This window comes from Callospermophilus lateralis, chromosome 8, assembly GCF_048772815.1.
Source record: "Callospermophilus lateralis isolate mCalLat2 chromosome 8, mCalLat2.hap1, whole genome shotgun sequence".
In the NCBI taxonomy this organism is placed as follows: Eukaryota; Metazoa; Chordata; class Mammalia; order Rodentia; family Sciuridae; genus Callospermophilus; species Callospermophilus lateralis.
The window spans coordinates 1,295,176-1,312,188 of NC_135312.1; the positions used below are offsets into that span (position 1 = coordinate 1,295,176).

Sequence of the window (17,013 nt, forward strand, 5' to 3'; positions counted from 1 at the left end):
GGTGAATGGGATGAGATAGCAATCAGCCTAGGATGTGAAGAATTAATCATGCTGAACTCACTTAATTTAATTCCGACACTCCTTGGTTCGATGTACAAGAGTCAAGAATAAAGACGACTTGATCTTCGCCTGTTGGTTATTTGTAACACTCATACAGAAAATACTAGATTATGTTCACACAGTAAAGCAAGGGCTGAGGTTCAAGATTGATTTCCTTGGTGCTCAACAGCCTTCCAAGAATTTAAATGTGCAGCAAAAGCTAGGAGCTGGGGACTCTCCCCTGTGCACCAGGGAACCCAGCTGCCCAACCCCTAAACAAAGCCCAAGCCGTCCTCCCCGACTCTGGCCTCCTCATCACCCCAGCTGCCTTGCCCTGGGCTGAGACCACCACAGCCCACCCCAGCCACAAATCAGCTAAATTCCTCCAAATGGAGGATATACACACCAACCCCACTGAGGCCTCAGAGTTCCACTTGATCACAGCAACAGCCCAGTACAGGGCATGGTATTGGAAGCTGCTCAGTGTGGCAAGGCTCCTGGATGTGCTTCTAAGTACAGCACCCCAGGATGAGTACCTCTTCCTGCCCCACCACACACACACAACACAGAGGGGGACATATGCTCTGGGGTCCCCAGTCCATGGTAATTGCACAATCCAGCCAGCAGGGCACACAAGCAACCACCTGGCTAGGCTTGGACAGGGCAGTCCTCCAGGCTCCTGGCTCTGCCCTCTGGATCCTGGGCCCACTGTCAGAAGCACCTTCTTTCCCATCAAGGGATATTTGTGAATGCAGCTGGGGTTTTCTCAGGTGGCTTCCTGCCAGAGGATCTGGAGGGTCCAAAGGTCTTTTCCCATTTCCCATTGCCTGTCCCTTCCAGTCCTCTACCTCTTCCAGAAGCTTTGAGACCTGTGAATCTTATTGGCATTCAAGGCTACATCCATCCCCCTTCCAGATGAAGCCTCTGGGTCCTAGGCTTCTGCAGGACTAGCTCATGAGCTCAGCAGCCCTAGTGTCTGAGACTCTCAAGCAGTCAGCAGCCCTGCCCTCAGCGTCAGCACAGCCACCTCTGGCCGCTCTCTGCACCTGATGTTTGCTTGGAAGCCACTTACTTAACTTCACCTTCTTTGCCATCAGGAGAGGTGGAAGCCCACACTGTGTGTTCAACAGTCCTTTAGCTTATCAATGCCCACGTTCTCACATGGGCAGCAGAAGCCAGGAAGTGGTCAGCAAGCAGCCTGGAGAGCTTTATCAGGAGCAGGTGGAGGTTGGTGTCTCTGATTCCACCACCTGAGATGGCAGTCTGCCCTCCCATCCTCTCCATTTGGAACTTTACTGCAGTCTACACTTCGCTCTCACCTCAGGGCTCCACACTTGCTGCTCCCCAAGGGGTGACAAGTCACTCAAATGCATCCTCACAAGCACCACCACCCCCATATTTTTATCCCCTAACCTGACCCTGAATGTAGCCTTTGTAGCTTCCTCCCCATCAGGGCAGGCTCCCATGCCAGAGCCAGGACTATCAAGGCCCCTCACCAGTGGGGCAGGCAGGGGCTCGGGCCAGCACTCTCATTGGCACTGGGCTCAGTTCTCTCAGAACCTGGGCTGCTCTCCCTGTGCACCTCAGCAGAAGCCCAGGGATGCCAAGAGGCTCACTCTGATCCCCTACACAAAATTCATCAAGGCAGTGAGCCCATCCAGCAACGTCATAGATCCGTTAAAACAGTTTTTTCCTTTTTATTTTTGCAACATCATTCCATACAAAAGCAATGAAAACACAACAGTTTAACAAGTTTACAATTGAATATCTGTACACATTATCATTTACAGTAATTTTACACTGTCAATTAACTGATTGTAAAAAACACTCTAAGTCGCTCTGTTGCCTTAACTGTCTCATCAGTTAAGACCTACCTAGTGCTATTTACAAGTACCCAATCAAAGACTTTAACTTACATAAAACCCATTAATTTAACATCTTTGTTCAGAGCTCTGAATGGGAGGGAAAAAAACTATTGGACTTATTGATAAAAGGCCAGAAAACACATTTTCACAAAATCATCGTATGTCTCACACTGAATATACTTTGTCAAGTACCTGCAAAGAAAACCACCCTATATTGGTCCTTTGAACACATGGTAAAGTTTACAACCAGCCCACCTGACAAGCGGCAACTAAAAGTCTAAGGAGGCTGTGGGAAACTAGTTCACTTGCACTGGCCTTTCCAACTTGAGAGTGGAAACACCATGCACCCAAGTTTGCTCAAGACTGCTTCGCAATCAATATTCCTTGGATTCAGCACCATTTACAAGTTAAAACATGCAAAACACTCACTATACACAAAATTAATGTTTCTAAGAAAGTAAGGCAAGAACAACAACTCATCCTAAGACCATGAACTACTGACAGACACCACCCAGCTACCAGTGCACATCACAGGCCTACATGTTTGGCGGACCTCTGGCTGGCCAGAAATGGCACCTGCTTCTCCCAGTGGCCACCAGGTGGCAGTCAACTCATAGCAGAGAAGTCTTTCAAGGGCTCAGTTAAGCAAGCTTCCAAATCAAATTCGTCTTCCACTTGGCAGTCCACGTGTCTGACCTTGGTGGGTGTGCCAGAATACGCATCCTAAAAGACACAAGCACAGGTCACATCTGTCCCTCAGAGAGGCAGGCTTGCTGAGCGATTCCAATGCACAACAATAAGCCTTATTTTAGTTGGAAGCTTCAAATTCCTGCCCACTAACTATCCACCCACCCCTGCCCCAAGGAACATCTCACACCTCTCAGCCATGGCTGCCTCACCTAACAGGAGCTGCTGTGACACAAGACATCACCTAACTGACCTGTGAGGGTATGACCTTTCAATTAAATTTTTTCCTCAAAAATTTAACTGAAAAGGGAAAGTTAAGCTGGGCATGGTGGCACAAGCCTTAATCCCAGCAACCTGGAAGGCCAAAATGGGAGGATTTCAAGTTCAAGGTCAGCCTCAGCAACTTAGTGAGACCCTATCTTAAAAATAGGGGATATGGTTCAGTGGCAAGGCATCCCAGGGTTCAATCCAGTTAAAAACAAAAACAAAAACAAAAAAAAACACCACCACCATGATCTAAGACAGGGTTAGGGTTAGGCCCATAGGTTGTAGGTTTTTCTCCAATGCAGCAATGTTCAAAGGTGGGATTATGAGGCTCTAATATCAACAGATCAGCCCACTGACAGCTCTTAATTTGATGGCACTGTTGGGAGATGGCACCTGACTGGAGGAAATAAATCGCATGGGGACATGCCCCTGGAAGGGTGTATCTGGTTCCAGGGCCCTTCCTCTTCCCATCCCCCTTCTTCCTGTTTTCCTGGTGGCATGAGCTAAGCAGTTTTCCTCTACCAAGTCTTTCCACCATGTTCTGCCTTTCCTTAGGCCCAAAGCAACAAAGCCAGGTTAACATGGATTGATACCTGTGAAATTATAAGCCAAAAGAAATCTTAAAATATTTTTAGGATTTTGCAAGTGGACAAAGTCTAACAAGGTATACGCCTTAAGCAAACATTTTGCTATTCCTCTACTGAACATCTGTATCGCCTACTAATCACAAGCAGACTGTGTGGTGTACAAACAGGTGACATAGGAAGGCAGACAGTAAAAGGCAACTCTGGACCTTGGTTTATATGTTCAAATATGGTACAGGAACCCAAAAGCATCAATTGCTCAAGTATGTATGTTTGAACCTTTCACCTATATATTTTTTTTTAAACTAAAGACTCTGAATATTTCCATTTGAAAACATTGGGTAGTCTCCTTTATAAGAATAATAAAGGAATCTTTTCATTGTACATTGTACTTATGCAGGAAAGTCTGAAAAAAAACCCAGGGCTGGGGTTGTGGCTCAGAGGTAGAGCACTCGCCTAGCATGTGTAAGGCACTGGGTTTGAAACTCAGAAACACACACACACACACACACACACACAAAAAAAAAAAAAAAAAAAAAAAATTCCACTTCATTATCCACAGAACTGGAGATGAGGCAACCTATATACTATCTTTAAAGGGTTTCCCCCTAGAAAACCTAACTTTAAATACCTAAGTAGCAGCCAGACACAGTGGTGCATGCCTATAATCCCAGCGGCTTGGAAGGCTGAGGCAGGAGGATCATGAGTTCAAAGCCAGTCTCAGCAATGGTGAGGCACTAAGCAACTCAAGGAGACCCTGTCTCTAAATAAAATACAATAGGGCGAGGGATGTGGCTCAGTGGATAAGTGCCCCTGAGTTCAATCCTTGGTTGCCGCAGTCTGGCTGGGCACAAAATAACCGAGCCGCCACGAGGCACTTGTAGGCTCTCAACACTTGGTACCATTAAAAAAAAAAAAAAAAACCACAAAACCAAAACTCCAGAGACAAAGCAATCCCTCATCTAGTAACATTCAGCATTGATTTTTATGCCAGTAGTTCCCCAGCACAAGCTGGACACCACTTACAACACTTGTGACAATGCTCACACAGATGCTAGATTCAGAGGGCAAAGGCCTTATACTATAAATGGAAATGGTGGAACTCTTCAAAAGCCTAATTTTAGGTCACTCTCTCAGAATTCAATCTTATGATCTGAAACATCCAGGCAGAAAGATCTAACTAAAGAAAGTACTTACAAAGTTATCCTGTGAGCTCGTCTGGGACTCAGAGCTGCTTTCTGTGGATTCAGTTTCCATTTCCCCAAGGTCCACAGGGTGTCTGTGAAATGAAATCCAACAAGGCTTTGAGAGTCAGGACAGGATGGAGGTGTTGGCACATGCCTGTAATCCTAGCTACCTGGGAAACCCTGCCTTAAAATTTAAAAAGAAAAAAGGGAGGTGGGACTCAGGATGTGGCTTGGTGGTCGAGTGCTCCTGGGTTCAACACCTAGTACCTACACAGCAACAAAACAACACAACTTGTGAAGATAAAAACTTTCCTTAATTAAAATAAGACCTCTGCATGGGCTGGGGCTCAGTGGTAGAGCGCTTGCTTAGCATGTGTGAGGCACTGGGTTTGATTCTCCGCACCACATATATATAAAGGTCCAACAATAACTAATAAAAATATTTTTAAAAAACTCTTCATAAATGATTTTTTTATTGTTGTTATTACTGTAGATCGAACCCAGGGCCATGTATGTTAGGCCAGTGCTCAATTGCTGAGCAATATCCCCAGCCTGACTCAAACAACTCTGAGGATGTTCATCTTTTTAAGGGAATAGAAAAAAACCACCAGAGTCCTAGATTTACTGAACACTCTCTTCCAACTCCAGAAGGTAAATCCAACCCAGTAGACAAAATCCTCCCTGAAATTCTCCCCACAGTCCCATGACTAGGGGACACCAAGCCAAGCCCTGAGAGCGAATCACTCTGTTCTGAGAACTTCTAAGAACACCTGTCATCAGTCACTGTGCCAGAGAAATGGAACTAGAACACAACAAAGACATACATTTCTTGCAAATCACAGCCTTCTTCAGCTGGAGGATCCCAGAAGTGTAGAGCCACCTTCCAGAGCTTGATCTGCTGGTCCCAGGAACGTCGACTATACTTCTTAAATTTATTGGGGGTCTTGGGGTGAATGCCAGGTTGTCGAAGGTGTCTGCAGGGGAGTAAGGTCACCTCAACACAAGCCTCTCATATTTCTCAATAACTAGGTTAGCCAGGCTCTGAGATCAGCACTATCTGACAAAACACAGATCAGGTGAGTCTACAAAATGAGCCAGCCATATAAAAAAAGCACAATTTCTTTGAATTTTACTACTTATTTGCAATCTATTCCAGAAAAGTAAATGTTAATCTTAATGTTACCAAATACTTCATGAAAATTCAAAAGCCTTTCCTGTATCCATTTGTGTCTACCTGGAGAGAGAAGCAAGGACATGCTGCCTGAGAGAAAGCAGGGTTGAGTGGCGGGCAATTTCCTCTGGTTACATCTTCAGGATCGGTGGCAAACTCCCACCCCCACTGTATGTTTTAATGACTGTATTTGCAAGACTACTAGAACTCATGAGCATACCACCTGACATTATTATTATTTTGGGTGCTTTTCAGATACCAATCTATTCTCCTTGATTTGCACACAAGCTCCTATGAGTCAATGACAGACAATTCTCAGCAAGGCATGGTGGGGCAGATTTAAGAAGTGCCAAGGAGACAAGACTACCTGGGGACCTCTTTAATATAGCGATCGTAGGCAATAGTGTTCTTTCCATAGTTGATCTGCTTTTGTCTTCGCATCAGGACACTTTCATCTGTCTCCACGTCAGCTGGCACTGTAGACGCTGACTCTTTTGAATCAGAACTGAAAACATGGAAGATTAAGAACAAGCCTGGCATAAAAAAATCACCATGTAAGCTATGCCAAGAAAGTGCTAGAACATCATCATCCTCTGGGTTCCAAACCATATTAATCCCAGAACAGCCCAGAACCTTTGTACATTTGGGGATTTAGTACACAACAGAAACTATTTCAAATCAGTAAAGAACTGGCTAATCAATAAGTGCTATCAGGACAATCTGCAAAATTCAATTACAAAGAAATGTTTTTGTTTTTTTTTTTTTTTAAAGAGTGAGAGAGAGAGAGAGAGAGAGAATTTTTTAACATTTATTTTTTTTTTAGTTCTTGGCGGACACAACATCTTTGTACGTGGTGCTGAGGATCGAACCCGGGCCGTACGCATGCCAGGCAAGCGCGCTACCTACCGCTTGAGCCACATCCCCAGCCCCACAAAGAAATGTTTACACAGCATGTACCTTCCTGATGATGATTTCCGCTCTCTTCCAAAGTCATTTATGAGGAGTTTTCTTTTATATCTGAGAGGGGAGGAAAAAAAAAAAAGACCTTCTTTAAAGGTCTAAAAACTAGCAATGCTTCTAGAGTTGACAGCCACCAGGAATGCAGCCTTCTCCCTGGAAGCTCAGCACATTGTTGTTGTTTTTAAACGCAAAACTAACTTCAGTTACATCATCTTATAAAACAAAGGTTATCTGTCAAGATCATACTTTAGAGCAACCAGGTCTAAAAAAACTGTCCTAATGCTCTCAGGCACACCACTCTACATCACACAGAGAGTCTCTAGGCCAAAAGGACAACCCTCGACAGCTTCATCAGCCAGATGAGGACAGGCAGCCAATCCCAAGACGCATCCTCATCAGAGGCAGCTAACAGATCTGCTCCCACCTACTTGTCCCCTGCTTGATCCAACATACTGCAACAAACCACACCAACTCAGCCAGCCAGGCTGGGATTGGATGGTGAGGGGCAAAAGGAGAGGAGGGACTAGAAACACCCACAATGTGACCCAGGAATTTATCGTCTGGATGCAATGAGGCAAGGAAGGGGACCATCTTGCATGAAGACCAAGCCAGGCCACCATCGAGAACAACTCCTCACCTGAGTGGCGCACGGTGGTGATAGAGTCAGTGGCTGTGGAGCTGGGCTGAGTGTGCAACTCAGTGGTGGAGCACTTGCCTCATCACACCACCCACAGCTTGGAAGGGTCGCCACTAAGGCCCTGGAAGGTAGGCTCCAGGGAGATGCTGATAAAGTTGTTGACAGAACTTTATTTATTTATATGTGGTTCTGAGAATCTAACCCAGGGCCTCACACATGATAGGCAAATGCTCTACCACTGAGCCACAGCCTCACCCTGGGAACCAAATTTTGAGAACCACTGCTCTAAGCACACCTTGAAATGAGTGTAAGATTCAAAAGCCACAAAAACATTTTAATGTGGTCCAAAATGTGTACCTTGCAATTTCTTTGTTAACTCTGGTCCTCATTTCATCTTCCTCAACGGCATTGGCCCAGTCTGAACACCGAGAACGGGGCTTGGGGCCTTCAGGAGTGGTGAAACTGCAACAAAACAGAAAGGCCATCTGACCTCAGGAGCACTTCCAGTTCCCTTTCACACTGTCAGGAAACACTCAGAGGCCATCTGGCAGAATGGGCTGAATCAGATGCGAAAGCATCTCTACTCTGTAACTGACTAGGTCACCGAGTTTGGGTGATTCTCTTAAAGCCTTTCTGGGCTCCATTAGATGATTTCTGCACACCCACCTTAAGCCAACACTGGCTAAACAATGAGGCATGTCGACTGAGGGAAGAGGAAAAATCAACAAGGCACTGGGAGTACTGAGAAGGACACCTACTGTAGTTTGTTCTTAAAGCTACAAAACAAGAAACCATTATGTCATGGTTTTATAAGAAAGATTTCAGATAACATGCTTACTGCTATGTAGTGTCTGGCACACATAAAAATCAAGTGGAGTGGCTACTTTTTTTCTTTCAGGCACACGATTCAGAACCCATTATACACACAACTACATTGTGGATTATAAAGTGTACTGTTTGGCGCCTTTGCTGCACTAGGGCAGTAAAGTGCACACTTACAGTTGAGTCAAACCTAACCCAAGAGTTCAATTCTATCAAGGCTTGATGCCAAAACTTCTGGCAGCCAGAACCTTCATCATGTCTGTTATTTATATTAGATATAAATTTATATCTTTTATTTTTCCTCTCCAACTTTCTATTGACTACTGTTGGTGTATCAAAACTAGACTAGACACTAATTTCAACAAATAAACAACCTCAGGTGTTATAGTCACAAATCAAATGGCATGTTTTGGAAAACATAACTACAACAAGAATTTATTTATGTAACTTTCTTCCCTCATAGTCACCCCTGAGAACCTTAAGTTAAATTTTAAAAATGGTCAGGAAAACCTGAAATCAAACCAGGTAATAAAGTACAATTTAATCTGGTTCAATAGCTGTAAATACTCTGTATTGTAAATACAGAATAAAGCATAGGGAAGCTTGTCCATAGGCTGCAAAGCCCTCAAGTGGTATAGCAAGAGGTCCAGGTCTGGGTCTCCAGATCCCCCACAACGATAGCTTAAAGAGTATGCACAAGCGATCTTATGCCACCTCTCATATTTCGGAACCTTTTGTGATGCTACAGTGCATTTTAAAAATATATTTATTTACTTATTTAGGTATAGGCAGACACAACACGATGCCTTTAATTTTATGTGGTGCTGAAGATCGAACCCGGGTCCCGCCCGTGCTAGGCAAGCACTCTACCACTAAGCCACAATCCCAGCCCCTAAAGCACATTTTTTGACAAGGCAGATTGGATGCCCAATTTACCCCATCTGAAAACAACGAAGCCTAATTTACACACTGAACTAACCTCTTCCCAAAGGGACCACTTCTTGCCTACCCCAACATGACTAGCATGGAGATACAGCTACTGCACACACAGCAAGTGCAAAGGCCCAGGGACAGAAGCATTCCTTTTATGTTGGTGGAATGAGGCTGTGCAGCTGACCTATCTGCTTGAGGGTTTGAGCCCAGATATCAGGCATTCTAGACATTGTAAGGATTTAACTGGGAAAGGTTTAGAGCTTGATTTCAGTAAGGCTTTGGTGCCTCCCATTTCTACCTAGACTAGAACTAGTTAGGGCTCCTACTCACACCCCTCTTCCAAGTCTTCCAACATTATCTGTATGTACTGGTGACTCACACTGTGCCTCCTCTAGCCTAATCCCTGAGTCCCTCCCCACAGGAGATCTGCTCATCCTGGGCAAAAGACTCCATAGTCAACACAGGTACTCAGGCCTGAAGGCTCAAGTCACCCTGACTCCTCTTTCCTCTAGCCCCCAAACCATCAACAAGTCCTCCAGGTCCTGCCTTCAAAGGCCCACACTAAACAAGCGTTCCCCACCACCTTGCTACCCCCATCTGGCCTAATCACCATGTCCTTTCATACAGCTCGGTAGCAGCCTTGTCCTAGTCCTCTAGTCAGCTCTCAGGCACTCAAGCCCACCTGAAAGCCTAGGAATAAAATGTGGTACAGAGATCACTTCCCATTTCATCCCAGTCACCAAAGAGTCCCTCAAGAAGTTCTCCCTGAGCAGCCCATCACCAGCTCATTCTCCTCGGGTACTCCTGGTCCCTCTGGACTATCTTGTTCCACTTGCTGTCCAAGTCCCAAGAGACATTGCTTAGTGCACATCTTGACCTTCCCAGAAGTGCCTAACCTAGAAAATGCTGGGCCAAGCAGACACCCAACAGGCAATCAAATGGCAAGACTCCTGGGTGCACCAGCGATGGAAAAGATGAGCTACCTGGAGCTTAACTTTTGGTTTTCATCCTGGCTTTTACGTAACACCTCTATTACTCCGGCATAACATAACTTAGCATTTTTAAATCATTTTTAAAGAATATCCTCAAGTAGCTCCCAGCACTGTCTCAGGGTTTACCAGATGTTCACAAAGTGATCAACTCGGGCTGAAACCGGTTCTGCAGCCACCTATCAGAGAGGATGCTTCCCGGGCCTGGAGCAGAGACAAGGGACCCAGCGCCCGCCTGCCTAACCTGGCGCCGCCTAACGGGACACACAGACCAGCCCCCGCAACATGTCGCATGCACTCTGCAGGGCCCACCTCGCGGGTCTGCGGTCATCAGCCGGGTGCTGGCCCTCCTCCGCGTCCTCGGGCTTCCTGCGCCTCCCGTCCGCTCTGCGCTTCCGCCCGAGGCTCCATCTCTTGGGGGACGACGGGCTACGGAGACAGAGATCGCGGTCAGTGGCGGGGACCCTGCCTACACCCAGCCAGGCCCGGGACGCGCCGCGCCGCACACGGCCAGGCCCGAGACCCCACCACGGGTCCACTCACCTAGCGCCGCGGTCGCGGCGGCTCCCGTAGGCAGGCGGGCTTCGCGGCCGACAAGCCATGGCGGAAGGGACGGCAGCGGCGTGCTCGGCGCCGGCGCGGACAGGCTCTGCGCGCGCCCCGCCCCCAACCGCCCTTTTGTGCGCGCTGCCCCGCCCTCGGCGCTCCCGCGCGCGCGCGGGGTCGGAAGACACCACCAGGTCCGCGCGGGCGGGGGATCCCCGCTCCGCTACGTGTTCCTTGCGGGCGGACAAGGCTTGGGCCCAGGCCCTAGGACCGGGCGGAGACGTGGGACCTCGCCGCCGGAGGCTACCGCCCAAGAATGCGAGCCAACGCCACTGGCTTAGCTGAGAAGAGGCGGAGGAACAGAATACCCCCCTCTGGCTTCGAGACGGCCGGCTCCGCGGCTGCTCGGGCGCTGATTGGTCGCGCCTTCGCGGGCGGAAGGGTCTTGGCGGGAGATTCGACGCGCGCGCCGTGGCCACACAGAATAGGCGGTGCGACTTGCCCTTCTATTGGTCCGCCAGAGCGGGCGCTCCAATGATTGGTCCCGACCAAAGGAGCAGGCTTTTGATTGGCTTGGTCCGGGCTGCGGCGCATCTCGCGCCGGCGGGAACCCGGAAAGTACGGCCTGGCTTCGGTCCGCAGATCCTACGGTCGCCTTGGGTTTGGGGTTTCTAGTATGTTGTTTTAAGCCATTATAAACTTTGGCGTTGCCTGGCGTGGTGGCGCACTCCTGTAATCCTAGCGACTTGGGAGGCTGAGGCAGGGAAGACCCCAAGTTCAAAGTCAAACATCAATTTAGCGAAAACAAGGATTGGGGATGTAGCTCAGTGGTTGAGCAACCCTAGACGCAGGCAGCAGCGATGGATGAGCGTCCTCAGGCGCACGCCTGCCACCGCCGGCCCGCTTGCTGCACCGAGGCTTTGGGCCCCTGTTCTAGTGCCCACGGGCATAATAGCGGGCGGTTTCAGGAACCGGTCCACCCTGTACCTAGCTCGGGCCAAAGGAGGGTGAAGTGCACCGGACCTCGTGCTGTGCTCGCGCAGGTTGCGAGCAGATTCCGCCTAAGCGGCAGCGGAAGCAAAAGCCAAAAAGGCTGTGCCCAGCTCCAAAGCCCTTTTCCCACACCCGGAGGACTGGGCTTTGGCATCTGCTGCCCAGGGGCGGCCTTGGAGACTGATGCCAGGCCCTCCCTTTCCAACTCAAAAGAGGTTATCCCCAGGCTAAGGCAGAGATGGGTCTCACTCTCCGTCCTCCCTTGAGTTCCTACACCAGGAACACGTTCATTCCTTCTTGTCCTGAACACTGCACAAGGATCAGTTTGCTATAGCTTTCCTAATATTCTCCAGCCATCACCCCAATTGTGACAAAAGCTTGGTGCTTTCTTTTCCAGCAATGATGCTTGAACCTAGGAGCACTTTACCACTGAGTTACATCCCCAGCCCTGTACTTTTTTTCATTTTGAGATAGGGCCTTGATAAATTGCTGAGGCTGGCCTAAAAATTTGTGATCCTCCTGCCTCAGCCTCCCTGGTCACTGGGATTACAGGCATGGGCCTTAGCACCTAGCAAAAGTTGGCTTTAATATCAAAAGTAAAATAAAGCACAACACTTCAAACTAATATTTTATTAAGTACAGTATCATTTAGCTACATTTATCTGTATAAAACAAACTTCCTTTTTTGGTAAAAACAACCCCCAAATTGCTGGCCTTTCCTAGGCAGCCCTTAAAATTCAGTGACTGGCTCTTGGCCTTGCCCCCAACCCCCATTCCCCAAAACAGCTTGCTCTGCTGGAAAACCTCCTGGGGTTAGGCTCAGCCTTGGATGAGTAGGGCTAGCTGGATACTTCATGCCTGCTTGAAACAGCAAGGTGTAGGGTACAGATGTGAGGGCCTCCCTCCAGCAACCCCTGTGTCAGAGTTGGTGGGGGGGTGGTGGTGACTTCTTCCCCTCCCCCCTGAACCATCAAATCATCAGTAGGGCAGCATGCCCATCAGAACTTTGACCATTGGGAGTACCTCTTCAGAACCAGGCAGACTCAAGAGTCAGTGACTGGCCCTGTCCTTTGTCCGTGGTGGGCTTGACTTCTGGATGTCCCTGTGGCTCAACATCCTCCCTGCTGTCCTGGGGCCAAGTCTAATGCCTCAGTCTTCTGTGAACCATGGGAGCCAAATACACCAGGGCACAGTGAATACCCTCCAGGTGCTAGGTGGCCCCCAGGAGTGAGTGGAGGCATCCTGGACTGACCCCAGCTTGCTACTCCTGCTTCCTCATCTAGAGTAGCCTCTCAGCAGGCTACAGCCACCAAAATGCCCCAGCTTGGACCTTCACACTAGAGTGGCACCCCAAATCTCCACTTCCACAGTTGGGCTCCACCTCAAGTATTCCAAGCAGTATCTATGGCTGGCGAAGGTGTCCCAACACCAGAGCCAGCAGCCAGCTCCAGGACATGGGCCAGAGAATGGGCCTGGGTGAATGGACATGAGTCTGGCTCATAATTGAGGGATAGATGTGCTTGGTAAAGTTAAGGCAAAGTGGCCAGGTGAAGGTCATCAAGGCAGTCCTAGGTTCTGGAGGCCCTGGAATGCTCTCAGTTTGAGTACCTGCCCTCACCTGGAGGAAGGTGGCCAGAAAGAGAAAGTGCTGAAGTCCCTGGGGATAGAGTATCTCTGATGAAAATTTCTTTTAGACAAATATCCTCAACATACAGTAGGCTCAAGGCAGAGTGGCTTCAGGTCATGTGCTTTGAATAGAGCCCTATGCCAAGGCCAGGGAGGTATGGCCACTCCCTGGCAGGGGCAAGTGGCTGGCAGGGCCACAGAGTCCATTCCAGATCTCCAAGGCCCTACCCACATCCTCTGGGAAGCTCAGCGCACAGTACACACATCCAGGATGCAGAAGCGAGCTCGGCAGGTGGGGCAAGGCACACGGCTGGCCAGCCAGGTGTCAGGGCGCTGGGGGTCCTGGCGGCTGGCAAACCACTTGCCCATGCAGGTGAGACACCACATGGGGCGGCAGTAGCACTGCTGGCACTCGCCTACGGCAGGCTCCTGGCACGTCTTCACCAGCTTCACACTGGCACGTGTCTGCATGCAACCAATGCAAGCTTCCAGCTCCTGCAGGGGTTGCATAGGTAGCTGTAGGAGCCTGGTGACATGTTCTGTGAGGTCCATCCAACCCTCCCCTCAGGCTAGCACTTACCTGGCTGCTAGGCACAGAGTAGGCTGGGTTGACCTCCACCAGGGAGGCAAATGTCTCCAAGAATAGGTCACCCAGACTCTGGTGGATGACTACATTGGCTGCACTGCGGATGGGTGCCCGGAGCTTCTCACATAGCTCGCCATATTCTGTTGAATTCAGCCTGCAGGAGATGCAGCCTGCTGGGTTGGGTTCCTCTGCCTGAGGGGCCTTGACCTGGAGCTAGCCAGGACCTAGAGGCACGCAGGGTCCAGGGAAACCAGCTGCCTTGAAGGGTGCCCAGGACAGCAGCCAATAATGATGGCCCTAAGGCCAGATCCTATAAACTCACCCCCAGAGCCAGGAGGGGAGAAGCTGGGAGCCAAGTTGACACCAAATCATGGTCCTGGGCTGTCCTAAATGTGTTCCAAGAAACTGCAGAAACTTAGAGAGCAGAAGGAGCAGCACATGGGGAAGCTGAGAGCAGCAAGATCCCTGAAGGAGGGTGATGCTGGAAGGTCAGATGACCCATATCACACAGACCCCAGGAGTGCTGCAGCATTCACCACCACACCCAGTGCCTCCCAAGGGGCAATGAAGGCCACACCCTGCAGCAGACCACAGCCACCACACACTTACCGGATATCAAAGGGTTGCACAGAAGGACTGGCGCTGACCACACAGATGGTGAGGAGCTGCACAGGCAGGTTTGAGTCTGGTGAGAGCTCATGCTGCCGAGACTCTGTCACTGTCAGGTGTACATCCTGCTGTTGGGCCACATGCACACGGTATGTGGTAACCTTCATCACCCATGTGTCTGTCACAATTACACGGGCACCTGGCACACCAGTAGCAAACTTATCAATCCTCCGGAACTCAGTGTTGATAGAGGCGGCCACGGCCTGCCAGCCGGACTGTGGGAGGGCATAGAGGGCCAGGGTTCGGGCCAATGGGTGGCAGGTCCACTGGTCCTGGGACCAGTAGTAAATCAGGATGCTAGCAACAGAAGGGAGGGTCACAGCCAGCAGGAGGAAGAGCTGCCAGGCCTCTGGGGCCTGGCTGGGGGAGTAGAGTCGCTTTTCTGAAGCCGCGCAGCACATGCCCACATAGTAGCCTGCAAAGGAGAAGGTGCCTCAGGGAAGCTGGAGCTGTCAGGTGCCATCCTCCTCTTGCAGTGGCCATCTGGAGGTCCCAGTGCTGCCCTTCGGCTGGCAGAGGGGAGTGACTACATCCTCTCTTGACACTAGCTCTGGGCCTGGCCAGCTACCAGGACAGGTGGGCTTCACCATTCCTGTACCTCCACACCATATTAGGGGAAAGGTTTTCGATTTACTTCTTTAGTTTTACATGAGAGTATTGAAAAAAAAAAAAAAAAAAAAAAACACGGACTAGAAAACCAAAAGTAAACACAAAGACCTTGTCACAAGGCTGATCCTGGGGGTAGCTACCTGGGTCAGATCTTGGTCTTTCCATTCCACCCTGAGAGGGCAGATCTGTCTGACAACACCCATCCCAGAGCTGGGACACTTTATGCAAAAATGTAAACAAACCAGGTACAACAGTGCATGCGTGTAATCCCAGTAGCTCAGGAGACTGAAGCAGGAGGGTCTCAAGTTCCAGGCCAGCCTCAGCAACTTAGCAAGGCAGGCCCTAAACAATCTAGTGAGACCCTGTCTCAAAATTTAAAAAAGGGGTGGAGATGTAGCTTAAATGTAAAGCACTGCTGGGTTCAATCCCTAGAACCAAAACAAAAGGTGAACAAGTACAGAAAAAATAATGAAGTATGTTGCAAGGACAAAGGAACTAGCTCCAGGGCCTACTGCCACATCCGCACAATGGAAACATCAGAATGAATAACAAAGTAGATGGTAAGGGACTACATAAGCAGGCTCCAATTTGCAAAAAACAAACAAAACAGTAAATGTTTATTCTGGCCAAATCACTATGTGTTAAGATAACTTGTTATGTAGCAATAGATAATTAACATCTATGAAACTTGGAAGCTTTTTGAAAGTTGCAAACACGAGTTGGTGAGACAACAGGCTGTAAGGCCAGCTCTGCTGTCTGCTATAGGTATGTTCTCCATGAAAGACTTGCGTGCCCGGCTTTCCTTTGGTGCAAAGGGAGTGCCCATGGGGAGGGTGCAAGTACAGGGTCTTCAGAAACCTACCCCACATCCTTCAAGGAAGCAACATGGTCAGGAAGTCCTGCTCCACTTTCCTCATCTGCCTCACAGGACACGGGGTCATCAGGGCAAGAAACCAACTGCCACAGCAGTCCCATCTTCATCTCTCCAGCGGACTCCCCTCAGCCCTCCTTCCCTTGGAGGTAGGCCTGGGTGCCTCCAGCTCTCCATTACCCAACTCCACCGGTGTCCACAGTGCAGCAGACGTTTGTCCTCCCAGACCTTTCTCCCAGTGCCAAAGGACTCCTGCCTAGTTCCCTAACGTGCCCCAACGCTCTCCAAATCCATCCTCTAACCGACTGACAGCCCCGCCTCCCAGAGACCCCACTAGCAGCTGGGTCACTGCTCAGCACTGCCCTGGACAGCTCCTGAGTGTCCTGGCCTGGCAGAGGACTCTGCATCTATATGGCCCCCAACTTCGAGCTGCCCATACGCGCCGGCTCTCCCCACACTCATCTTCCAGGGCACCTCGCCCAGGCGCCCTCCACCACGGCAGCCACCCTGACGGTTCAGGACTCGAACCCGACTGTGCCGGCCGCCTTTCCCACCCGCATTGACCGGCTGCAGGGCCGGGCCGGGCCGGGCGGGGCGACTGGGCACCCTGGGGTCTCGCAGCAAGCCCCGCCCGCGCGCAGGGGGCTCACCGAGCGGCAGCAGCGAGTGGCACAGCAGCGTGGCGGCCGTGCGGCGCAAGTGGTAGGACACGAAGGCGGCGTCCTCGCTGCCCAGCCAGCCCGACAGCAGGTTCTGCACCGTGAGCCCGGCCGAGTGGAACTCGTTGGGCGTGAACACGAAGCACACGGCGAAGACCAGGTAGGCGAGCGTGAAGGTCACCTCAGGGCTGTCCATCGCGCCGCCACCCCCAGAACGGGGAAGAAGCCAGAGCGTCGGATCTCGGGCAGTTGACGGTAGCAGCCGCCCAGGCCAAGCCAGGACACGCCAGGCCCCCCGCGGAGCACCCTGGGA

At 50.0% G+C, this 17,013-nt stretch overlaps 2 protein-coding genes across 5 annotated transcripts; both read right to left on the reverse strand.

The window, feature by feature from the left end:
* Positions 1 to 1,735: 1,735 nt before the first annotated feature.
* Positions 1,736 to 10,773, reverse strand: Slbp (stem-loop histone mRNA binding protein). The gene is made up of 8 exons (XM_076864664.1): positions 10,685 to 10,773; positions 10,454 to 10,570; positions 7,755 to 7,859; positions 6,758 to 6,817; positions 6,168 to 6,305; positions 5,454 to 5,603; positions 4,640 to 4,721; positions 1,736 to 2,627 (listed from the first exon to the last, which is right to left on the reverse strand). The coding sequence occupies exons 1-8, from the start codon at positions 10,741 to 10,743 to the stop codon at positions 2,511 to 2,513; spliced, it is 828 nt and encodes a 275-aa protein (XP_076720779.1). The 5' UTR covers positions 10,744 to 10,773; the 3' UTR covers positions 1,736 to 2,510.
* A 1,522-nt stretch (positions 10,774 to 12,295) lies between these two features.
* Positions 12,296 to 16,999, reverse strand: Tmem129 (transmembrane protein 129, E3 ubiquitin ligase). 4 transcript variants are annotated; one of them, XM_076864905.1, is made up of 5 exons: positions 16,692 to 16,768; positions 16,033 to 16,087; positions 14,502 to 14,976; positions 13,887 to 14,046; positions 12,296 to 13,801 (listed from the first exon to the last, which is right to left on the reverse strand). In XM_076864905.1, the coding sequence occupies exons 2-5, from the start codon at positions 16,037 to 16,039 to the stop codon at positions 13,553 to 13,555; spliced, it is 891 nt and encodes a 296-aa protein (XP_076721020.1). In that variant the 5' UTR covers positions 16,040 to 16,087; positions 16,692 to 16,768; the 3' UTR covers positions 12,296 to 13,552. The 4 variants fall into 4 exon arrangements, with proteins under 4 accessions (XP_076721020.1, XP_076721019.1, XP_076721021.1 ...); XM_076864904.1 differs by lacking the exon at positions 16,033 to 16,087 and having other exon boundaries at positions 16,692 to 16,999; XM_076864906.1 differs by lacking the exons at positions 12,296 to 13,801; positions 16,033 to 16,087 and adding an exon at positions 14,215 to 14,278 and having other exon boundaries at positions 13,919 to 14,046; positions 16,692 to 16,999.
* Positions 17,000 to 17,013: the final 14 nt, after the last annotated feature.

Bases quoted from the DNA above. Each gene is read 5' to 3' on its own strand.
- Tmem129 (XM_076864904.1), bottom strand. From the start codon at position 16,896: ATGGACAGCCCTGAGGTGACCTTCACGCTCGCCTACCTGGTCTTCGCC. The intron at 14,047-14,501 runs GTAAGTGTGTGG...CATCTCCTGCAG, and splicing joins GTGCAACCCTTTGATATCCG to GCTGAATTCAACAGAATATG. The intron at 13,802-13,886 runs GTAAGTGCTAGC...CAACCCCTGCAG, and splicing joins ACTCTGTGCCTAGCAGCCAG to GAGCTGGAAGCTTGCATTGG.
- Slbp (XM_076864664.1), bottom strand. From the start codon at position 10,743: ATGGCTTGTCGGCCGCGAAGCCCGCCTGCCTACGGGAGCCGCCGCGAC. The intron at 10,571-10,684 runs GTGAGTGGACCC...CTGTCTCCGTAG, and splicing joins CGCCGCGACCGCGGCGCTAG to CCCGTCGTCCCCCAAGAGAT. The intron at 2,628-4,639 runs GTAAGTACTTTC...TGTGTCTTTTAG, and splicing joins CGAGCTCACAGGATAACTTT to GATGCGTATTCTGGCACACC.